The sequence below is a fragment of the Lolium perenne genome, chromosome 4 (assembly GCF_019359855.2).
Source record: "Lolium perenne isolate Kyuss_39 chromosome 4, Kyuss_2.0, whole genome shotgun sequence".
In the NCBI taxonomy this organism is placed as follows: Eukaryota; Viridiplantae; Streptophyta; class Magnoliopsida; order Poales; family Poaceae; genus Lolium; species Lolium perenne.
This window is the reverse complement of record NC_067247.2, coordinates 59,372,738-59,383,888: the sequence shown is the minus strand read 5'-3', so window position 1 is coordinate 59,383,888 and position 11,151 is coordinate 59,372,738. Positions and strand designations below refer to the sequence as shown.

The 11,151-nt window shown below is 47.9% G+C and overlaps 1 protein-coding gene across 1 annotated transcript; it reads left to right on the top strand.

Annotated features, from left to right (window-relative positions):
- The first annotated feature begins 881 nt into the window (after positions 1–881).
- On the top strand, positions 882–1,924 carry LOC127292665 (uncharacterized). The gene has a single exon (XM_051322108.2). It carries the CDS (start codon positions 1,199–1,201, stop codon positions 1,736–1,738), a length of 540 nt encoding a protein of 179 aa, XP_051178068.1. The 5' UTR covers positions 882–1,198; the 3' UTR covers positions 1,739–1,924.
- Positions 1,925–11,151: the final 9,227 nt, after the last annotated feature.

Below are 11,151 nucleotides of genomic sequence, written 5' to 3'. Positions count from 1 at the left end.
CCGGCGGAGAGGAGGAAGGAGTAGCCCGGAGAAGAAGAGGAAGGGAGCAGCTACTGTAGCAACTTGAGAGCAGGTCGGGGGGGGGGGGGGGAATGAGCGGCATGCTAGATACTTTGGTGAAGCCTTTTGGCCTACCCACAACTGCAAAAGCTAACACACTCTCTTAGAACACTCCTTTCAAAACAAAAAAACAAAAAAGTTCTTCGAACAAGTATAAATAGTTGATGATGCTATTTTCTTGTGCATTCTATGCCATTTTTTTCCAAGCGATCCAACAAGGGATCAAATTTCATTACCAGAGAGATAACGAAACCATGTTCAGAATATTACAACTACCAACAATAAAAAGAAACGCCGCTCCTAATGCTAGCGTCTGATAGAAACTAAGCCGAAACCAACAGGAAGTATGCATTCTGTGCTATTTAGAAAAGGCAAGGAACAATATTAGTATACCATGATAATTACTCCATCCATTCAAAAATGTAAGGCGTCCTTGAGTTACAAAGATCGTGTGAAAAAAAGTCCATTGCATGTTAGGACGGAATACAGAGGTAGTATTTCTTAGCCGATACTTCTAGAATCCCATAAAAGTCTTATCATCACCTTGAAATTGCGCAAAACCTGAGTGTTCAGATCAGATGGTTCTTAACTTCGACAAAGTAGTAGTGATAAGAACGATGCAAATTATTTCTGACTTTCTTCAATCCACTGAGTTGCTTCTCGAATATTTCTTATTCTTTATTTTTGAGTTTTTTTTCTTACATGGCGGTTAGAGCTTTCCTGCTGGACTGTAGCCTGTATGTTTGCAGCTTAACCGCGTACAGAAATTTTTGCTAGTTGTGCAGAGTTCACCGTGAGCTTGTTCAAGAACGATAAATATATCATCCCCGAATAGCCAGTTGACTGTGTTCGCCATGGAAAGCCCGCCGAATCGAGTCCACGGCTCGACGCCATTCGCTGGCGGCAACAAAGCTCCAGGCTCCAGCCTGTGCTGCACCCACTCTCGGCTACACGACAACCTTTCCTCTGTCTCCCCGCTCCGTCTTCCTGGTACTCCTCCGCTATATATAACCTCTTCCTCCCCATCGTCTCCGGCAGGCGGCAGCACACCACATTGGGCATCACCAAGAACTAAGCTGAAGCTAGCAACATTACAATCGCTTCGTGTTACCGAGGAGCAGAGACCGCACCGCTTACAATGGGTCTCTGCGTGTCGTACGACGCGGCAGCCGACGGCGTGGCCACCGCGAGGGTGGTGCTGCCCAGCGGCGAGCTCCGGGAGTACTCTCATCCGGCCACGGCAGCTATGGCGCTGGAGGAGGTTGGCCAAGGCAAGCAGGGGTGGTTCCTCTGCGACGCCGACACGATGGGCTTCGAGGGCTCCGTCACGGCGGTGGCCGGAGGCGAGGAGCTCCGGCCGGGGCAGATATACTTCGTGCTCCCGGACGAGATGCTACGCCGACGCCTTACCCTCGAGGAGGTGTCTGCACTCGCCGTCAAGGCCAGCGCCGCGCTCGTCAAGGCCGCCACCGCCTCCTCTGCTGGCGGGCGGCGCCGACGAGGCTCCGTTGCGCCGCTCGTGTTCGAGCCATCCGAGGAGGACTACTCGGACGATGCGGTGATGACTTTCATTGCGGCGAAGCCGGTGGTGGCCCGGAAACGGGTGGTCGCGTACCGTGCAGGGAGATCGCCGCCGAGGTTCTCTCCCGACTTGACCGCCATCCCGGAAAGCGAGTAGACATGGCGCGCCGGCATCACGGTACAGCCGGAGCAAAAAGGCATCTAGCATCATCTCGCCTTGTCTTGCGTTCCACGTTGATGCTGTCGTCGGAGTTGGATCCGATGCCGGACAAACGCGGGAAATGCCTCATAGTTAGTTTCTGATAATTTAGCTGTCAGAAACATGGCCGGGAAATTGTACATATATGTCGGGGAAAAAACCTACGAGACCAGGTCTATCACCCCAAAAGGATAGACCCATCCCAGGAGATGACACCTGTACATTATAATCTCAAAGCACTCTCAAATTAGTTTTAATTCCGGATATGTTATTCCTGATTCTCAGCCTTTATTTCCGTCTACTAATATGGAATTCCATGGAGCGGTTGCTCGATCAATATCAGCCTTTATTTTGACGGCCACGCACTCCTTCATTCCCCTGTTGGTTCCAGTATTCGAACCATGCCAAACAGGTAACATAGAGCTTGGTTGAGTTGCCGGCGGCCATACGAGTGCGCAGACAGGCAAAGCCATACTTCCCTGTGATGACAACGGAGGCAACGGCGAGGCAACTCGGCTAGTCGGCGATGTACCTGATATCGGTGGAGCAGCTGGCCGGCGCGGTGGCTACACGCCGGCAGCTAGGCGACACCATTTTCTGAATGCTTGTGTTGATGTATTGGATACTCCTGTAGTAATATTTTTTGAATGCTTGCGTTGATGGAAAAGTAGAGACGTTCAGATAATGTATATCAGGATGTACTACTCTCAAGTATATCAAATCATCTTAAGTGTTCAATACTCATTTGTCAGTATAGAAGTGGAATGTGTCGAGTGAGGTCTGTTTCTGCAAGTAACTGATTTAGTAGTGCAAAAGGCGCATAAGGATTTCAAAAGCTTCAGAATAATCCATTATTGATTGTCCATCTGCCCAGAAGAAATTAGCTATCCTACCATCCTCTTTATCTAAATCCACTGCATAAAAGAATGAAGGGTCTTCAGCTTGTTTTTTCTTCAAATACTCCAAAAGAGTTTGTGCATCTTTGGTTTCTAAATACTTCATGCGCTCAGTTCTTATGTAATTATTGGAATCCATTTCTAAGAAAGGCACATTTTCAGCTCCACCACACCATTCTTCATAAAAGTTGTATATTTCAGATGGTCGAATTCCGGCAGTCCGCATTTGGTTGATGAACGGATCGTAGCGAACAAGAGGGGGGGGGGGGGGGGGGTGAATGGCGCTACGGCAATTTTTAGTCTTTTTCAAGTTTTATGCAACGGAAAGTAAAGGTGTGACTTTTAGCAATGGGGGTGATCCTACAATGAAGCTAGAGCATGTGCAACAAGTAAAGGAATCAACAAGATAAACAAAGTGAGGAGCGAGACAACCGGGGGGGCGCGAGGCGAGTCGAGGTTTGTTTCCCGCAGTTCCCTCCACTAAAGGAGGTACGTCTGCGTTGAGGAGGTGCTAGTCTCACACAAGAGACTAGGCGGCCACACCACGAAGGAAGGCCCCACCCTCTTCCTCGAGAGAGCTCCACGGAGGTGCTCTCCCTCTTCCACTAAGGCACCGGTCGAGGCGGTGATTCCTTCACAAGGTTGGGGCGAGCTCCACACACACAAGGATGCTCCCAACACCCTATGGAGCTAGTACATCACCAAGCTAGTCTCCATAGCTGCACATCTCCAATGCTCCACCATAGGAACCCATCACCAATGCTCCACCAAAGGAACTCTTCCAATGCTCCACCAAGAAACTCTCCAAGGCTCCACCAAAGGAACTCTCCAAGGCTCTACCAAAGGAACTCCCCAATGCTCCACCAAAGGAACTCTTCTCCAAGATCCACCAAAGGAACCCTACCACCAAGATCCACTAAGGAATAGCTAGTATTTGTGAAATCTCTCTTGGTAGAGCTATAGATCGGGGTCTCCTCCACCTATCCTCAAAATTAGGGCAAGATTGGTTGGAGGGGGAAGGAGATCCACAAGAATTAAGCTCAGCAACAATGGAGGAGAGAGAAGGGGAAGAGATAAAATCGGGTAGGGAAGAAGGGGCCCTTAAATAGGCTCCTCCAAATCCAACCGTTACACCCAGTTTCGGCCTAAGCGGTACTACCGCTTTGGGGCAAGCGGTACTACCGCCCTGAGTTCGAAATCACCCCAGATCTGGTCAAAGGACCCAGAGCGGTACTACCGCCCGCGGTACCGCTCGTGGTACCGCAATAGGGTCCAGAGCTTACTGGATCCAGAGCGGTACCAGGGCGGTACCGGAGCGGATCTGACCGTAACTCGTTACGGTACCTCTGCGGTACCTTGAGCGGTACTACCGCTCGTGAGCGGTACTACCGCCAGTGCTGCAGGGGTACCGCAACTTGTTCGGGGGACAAATTCAGCAGAACTCGAGGCGTACCACGAGGGCGGTACCTATAGGGGTAGCGGTACTACCGCTACAGTGCCGGTAGTACAGCTAAAACTGGTTTCCTTTCCTTTTTCTCTCCAACTTTGTTACCTCGCTAAACGCACACAAAACCGGAAAACCTATCAACTACGCTTCAGTCTTCTGATCTTGACGCGTCCGGCGAGGTCACCGTGTACTTGCAAATCTAACAATGATACTCAAGGCACACGGTGAGATTACTCAAGTGTTGTCATCAAACACACAAAACATGGGATATGAATTTTGCTCTTACAATCTCCCCCTTTTTGGTGTTTGATGAAAACACAAGAGTTGACAATAACATATGATATTATGATGAGAACATTAGATTTGCAAAAACTAGACGGAGCTCCCCCTACACATGTGCATATCATGAATATGTATTTGAATACAAATACACATGTTATAGAGACATCACTCCCCCTAGTTTTTACAAACCAAGCGCATATGCAACATAGATAGATGACATGTTCAAGAGGCATATGCACGATATGGAGGCAACATGAGATCATATACGGAGATTTGGGTGAAGTTATCATACCATAGCCTTGAGAATACCCAAACTCACAATAGAATGCCTCCATGGGGTTGTTGATGTAGCCGAGAGACAAGATAAGCAACTAGAACCAAACGGCTACAAACAACAAAGGTCTCCATCCACCTAGGAACTTCTCCCCCTTTGGCATCGGAACACCAAAAAGGAGGGAAACGGAACTAGAGAGATGGAGAAAAGAACATACAACCAAGCTTGCAAAAATCACGAGAAAACAAGCTTGGAGGAGGTTCTAAAAAACAAAAAGAAGAAAGCAAAGAAGAAAAACAAAAACAAGGTCACGAAGAACCGAAAAACCCGCAAAGAGGGGATGTTGGTGGCCGAAGCCACCGTATAAGAGTATAGTAGTTGTGAGGTCGCGTAGATGTATCTAGGACTCACGGACTACAACTCAACATGAAGCTCATAAGTCACTTAATTGACAAATAGCAAATGTTTTGGATTTCTTTATGCATTATGGGGGGAGTGATAGCTCAATGGATTTAAACCGCACTCCCCCTATGTCCATGCGTGCCTTTCCTCTAGATATGACGGTAAGATTGGTATGTGCGCACGACGGTCAAGCAAAGTTCGACGGATCAATGATGTTTAGCTCATGCCTCAACTCAATAAAGCGCTTCTCATCCAAGGGCTTCGTGAAGATGTCCGCCAATTGCTCCTTGGTGCCAATATAGGATAGTACAATATCTCCGCGAGCAATGTGGTCCAGGATGAAGTGGTTCCGTATCTCGATGTGCTTCGTCTTGCCATGAAGAACCGGATTGTAGGCGATCTTGATTGCGCTCTCATTGTCGCACAAGAGAGGCACCTTGCTATACTCGAGTCCATAGTCCCGCAAGGTTTGCCTCATCCATAAGATTTGAGCACAACTACTTGCCGCGGCAATATACTCGGCTTCCGCGGTGGAGACGGAGACACAATTTTGCTTCTTCGAGGAGCAACACACCAAAGATCTTCCAAGAAAGTGACATGCTCCGGAGGTAGACTTCCTATCAATCTTGTCGCCCGCCCAATCGGAGTCGGTGAAACCAACCAAAGCAAAGTCCGTGTCCCTTGGGTACCATAATCCGAAGTGTGGGGTATCAACTAAATATCGAAAGATCCTCTTGACCGCCACAAGGTGGCTTTCCTTAGGACTTGCTTGAAACCGTGCACACATACCAACGCTCAACATGATATCCGGGCGAGAGGCACAAAGGTAGAGAAGCGAACCTATCATCGAACGGTAGAGCTTGGTATCCACCGCCTTGCTGCCCTCGTCAAGAGTGAGTTGACACTTGAGTTGCATCGGAGTTCCGATCCCCTTGGCGTCCTTCATATCAAAGCGCTTGAGCATGTCTTGGAGGTACTTTGCTTGATTGATGAAGGTGCCTTGCCGCATTTGCTTGATCTCGAACCCGAGGAAGTACTTGAGTTCACCCATCATTGACATCTCAAACCTATTTGTCATCAACATAGCAAACTCATCGTTGAATTTTGTGTTAGTAGAGCCAAATATGATGTCATCTACATAGAGTTGGCATACGAAAAGCTCCCCATTGACCTTCTTAGTAAAAAGAGTGGGATCGATTTTCCCCACTTGGAAACCACGGTCTTCAAGCAACTCCTTGAGATGCTCATACCAAGCTCTAGGAGCTTGTTTGAGACCATATAGGGCCTTTTTGAGCTTGAAGACATGGTCCGGAAAATGGGGATCCTCGAACCCCGGGGGTTGCTTCACATATACTTCCTCATGTAGAGGACCATTAAGAAAAGCACTCTTAACATCCATTTGTTGCAACTTAAAGCCATGATGTGAGGCAAAGGCCAAAAGGATACGGATGGACTCAAGCCTTGCAACGGGTGCAAAGGTTTCGCCAAAGTCCACGCCTTCAACTTGAGAATAGCCTTGTGCCATGCATCAATCTTGCTTTGTTGCGGATGACCGTGCCACTTTCATCTTGCTTGTTCTTGAAGATCCACTTGGTGCCGATAACATTGCGGCAATGATCGGGTCGCTTCATGAGAGTCCATACATCATTCCTTTTGAAGTTGTTGAGTTCCTCTTGCATTGCATTCAACCAATCGGGATCGTTGAGAGCATCATCAACTTTGAGTGGTTCCACTCTAGAGACAAAGGCATGGTGCGCACAAAAGTTTGCAAGTTGCCTCCGAGTGGTGACATTTCTCTTTAGATCACCAATGATGTCATGCAAGGAATGAGACTTGAGTCGCAAGTGTCTTGGAGTAGAATCTTCACGGCGAGTGTCGGCTTGAGGAGATGGTTCTTGAGAGTCCTCTTGGCCTTCATCACGGTTTAGGTCCTCGCCTTGACCTCCATTGTTGTTGAAAGAGGCAACCTTGTCATGAGATCCGGATGGCTCGGGGGTATAGGGAATGTCATTGTCCATGAAGATTGTCCCCGAACCACTCGGAGAAGAACTTGAAGCTTGACCTTGGTCACTTGATGTTGGGTGTTGAAGTAGACGAGCTTGCGGTGTATGTTGTCCTTGAGCTTGTTGAGGTGAACTTGGACTTGATTGTTGTTGTAGATGTCGGGGTTGATCTTGAGGTTGAGGTTGAACTTGAGGTTGTTGTAGAGGTTGGCTTGCATTTGTTAGATCAACGGAAGAAGCTTGGCCTTGTGGTGTAGATGGCTCCACTTGGGTGGAACTTGGTCCTTCCCCGGTACTCATAGAAGGTAGTGTTTGAGGTAGGCGAATGCCCACACCCATCCTTCCTATGGTATCCGGGGGAATTGCATCTCCTTTCTCACAAGAAGCACTTCGCTCCTCCAAAGATCTATCATCCTCATCGAAAGTCACATCACAAGATTCTACAACACGTCCACTTGACTTGTTGAAGACTCTATAGGCGTGAGAATCCGTAGCATAGCCAGCGAAAATTCCTTCTTGAGCTCTTGAATCAAACTTGGATAGGCGTGTGTCCTTGACAAGTATGTAGCATTTGCATCCGAAGACCTTGAAGTATGACACATTAGGCTTGTTGCCGGTGAGGATCTCATACGGTGTCTTCTCAAGACCTTTGCGGAAGTAGAGGCGATTAGTAGCATGGCAAGCGGTAGAGATAGCTTCCGCCCAAAAATTGTAGTTGGACTTGTATTCCATCATCATGGTTCGAGCGGCTTCGATCAAGGTTCGATTCTTCCTTTCGGCGACCCCATTTTGTTGGGGAGTATATGGCGTGGAGTATTGGTGTTCGATTCCTTCCTCACCGAGGAATTCATCCAATGTGTAGTTCTTGAACTCCGTTCCATTGTCGCTCCTTATTGCGAGAATCTTGTTGTCGTACTTGCGTTGAACTTGGTTGGCAAACTCCATCATGGTCCGTTGAGTCTCACTCTTGTACTTGAAGAAGAATACCCAACAATAGCATGAATAGTCATCAACGATGACGAGGCAATACTTCTTTCCTCCAAGACTTTCATGAGACGGTGGCCCAAAGAGATCAACATGTAGGAGCTCCAAGCATCTTGTGGTAGAAATGATAGTCTTGGCCTTGTGAGGAGCTCCATGCATCTTTCCTTGTACGCAAGCCCTACAAACACGATCCTTGCAAAAAGAGACATCTTCTTTTAGTCCGAGAATGTGGCCACCCTTGTGGAGACTTTGCAAAGTCCTCATGTTGACATGGGCTAGTCGGCGATGCCATAACCAACCCTTGTCACCTTTGGCGAATAAGCAAAGAGCGGAAGAAGTTGTCTTTCTGGAGAAGTCAACAACATACAAATCGTTCTCTACATATCCAACAAAAGCTACATTGGGTGTCTTGCTCCACAAGAGGACCACCATATGTTCATCAAAGAATGTGCATAGTCCCATACGAGCAATTTGATAAACGGAGAGTAAGTTGTAACCAAGGGTCTCGACAAGGAGGACATTCACAAGTGAGATGTCGGGTGTTACCACCACCTTGCAAAGACCCAATACCTTTGAGCACGTGTTGTCGCCATAAGAAATGGTAGAGAGTGAAGGCATGAGGTCGACAACAATATCCTTGCTTCCGGTCATATGACTTGTGGCTCCACTATCAACCACCCATTTAGCGCCACCGGAAGCATAGTCCTACAAGGAATCAAGTCTTGGATTTAGGTACCCATTTTTCAATGGGTCCTAGCATGTTAGTAACAAGGGATTTGGGAACCCAAATAGTCCAATCAACATTGTCCTTTGGAGGACCAATAAAGCGAGCACGAATATGTCCATAGTAATCAACAAAAAGAACATGAGAAGGGTTGTTAGAGCCGGCGAAACCCGTCGAGGCGGAGTTGGACACTCCATCCCTTCTTGAGCTAGCATTGCTCCCTTCACGGTTGGTCTCCATGTTCTTCTTGTCCATCTTCTTCTTGGTCCTCCTCTTCCTCTTTCTCTTTGGCTTGGTAGCCACTCCTCCTTCATTGCAAGAGCCCTCTTTGGCTCCATCTTTGGCTTCAATGATTCCTTCCAAGTACTTGGCTTGAACTTGGAGTCTATCAACCTTGGCCTTCAAGTGATTGACTTCATCTTCATGCTCCGGGTGTGGATGGCAAATATCAAACACTTGGACCTCCTTTGCCTTGTTCACCCGGAAGTGTTCCATCAAAGCTTCTTCTTGGAGAGAGTTCAACTTCATGAGCAAGCGCTTGTCATTTTCCATCTTGGCAATGTCGCTTTCATGAGTGCAACATGCACGGTCCTTGATCAAGGGAAAGTACTCCTTCAATGTTTCTTCTTGCATGGAGTTGATCTCCATGAGCTTGGCTTCCCTTCTCTTCAAGGCGGCAATTTGCTCCTCATGATCACAACATGTATCCTTCTCCTTGCTCATACGGAGACACTCCTCCAACGACTCTTCTTGCTTGCTACTCAAACTCAATAGCTTGGCCTTGGTGATCTCAAGAGCGGCAATTTCTTCTTCATGGTTGCAACATGAGGTCTTCTCCTTGAACAAGCGATAGTACTCATCCAAGGCTTCTTCTTGAAGAGCATTGACTTCCAAGAGGAGGGCATTGTGCCTCCTCAAGGAAGTAACTTGATCCACAAGCTCATCATGGGAGGAATTGGGGTCTTCATCGTCTTTTGCTTTGTTGGCTTCCTCGAGCAAGAGCATCTTTTTCTTGAGGTCACCAACCAACTCAAGAGCATGGTCTCGATCCTTGGTGAGGCGTGAAACAATAGCTTCATTCTTGTCTTCAAGCACAATGACACTAGCTTCAAGAGACATGCGAAGGTTCCTTTCATCATCAAGCTCCTCCTTGAGATTGGCAAGCTCATAGGCCGCTTCCCTCTCCAACTTCTCCCTCTTCTCAATAAGATCTTGTGCCGCACCAAGTTGGGCTAAGAGAGCCCCAACATGAATCTTGGTGTCCCCCTTCATGTTAGTGAGAAAAGAATCCAAGGAATCCAAACCCATAATCTCACGTTTAACGGTGAGACTAGTGGCATCATCAATATATGAGGCATTAGTAGAGGATGATGGTTTGGAAGGGGATTTTACCTCCGTGGATACCTTTGCCATGAGACACCGTGCATTGTTGGTGGCGAGGTTCTCATTTGGAGAGTCGAAGAGGGAGGTAGAGGGAGTGGTAATGGCGATGGCGGCCACTCCCTCTCCTTCCTTGTTGGAGTGCTTGTCCTCATGCTCCCCATCTTCATCGGAGGTGTACTCTTCACGGATGATGAAGGCTCTAGGCTTCTTGTTAGAGGAGACCTTGTCGTCATCGGACCTTGGGGAGAACTTGGAGAATCCCTTGGAGTGTGGCTTGTACCTATCCTTTGGGATAAGCTTTCCACCATGATCTTCTCTTCTCTCAAATGTACAATCCGCGACAAAATGATTCTTGTCACCGCAATTGTAGCATGTTCTTCCCCTTGTCCTTTCTCTTGGGCTCTTGGAGGGTCTTCTTGGAGAATCACGTGATCTTCTTGGTCTTGTGTTTTGGGTCATGTTTCCATCCCAAAACTTCTTGGCGGCGAGAGCCATGTGCTCATGGTAGTTGAGCTTGAGATCATCCGAACCCCACTCAACGGGATCCTCATCACTTTCACTAGCTTCATGCACCTTCATCTTCAATGCAAGGTTGGGCTTGCGGGAGTTGTGGGCGCGAGCAACAAGATCCTCCGCATTCTTCTTGGAGATGTCCATAGCGATGACTTCGCTAAGGACTTCATCGGATGTCATAGTACGGAAGGAGGCGTTTTGGCGGATGGCCGTCAACTTCACTTCCTCATAAGAGAGGAGAGCGTTGTAGAACTTGCGCTTGATCCAATAGTCATCCACGAACGTTGCTCCAAGATCTTGCATTTGCACGGCAAGAGCGATGAGGCATCGGTACATTTCTTCGGGGGTCTCTCCTTCAATCATGACGAAGTTGTCGGCCATGTTGTTCACTTCATCAAAGCGAGAGCTTTGGATGCTTGCATTGCCGAGGAAGAGCTTCTCAAGTTTGTCCCATGCTTCCTTG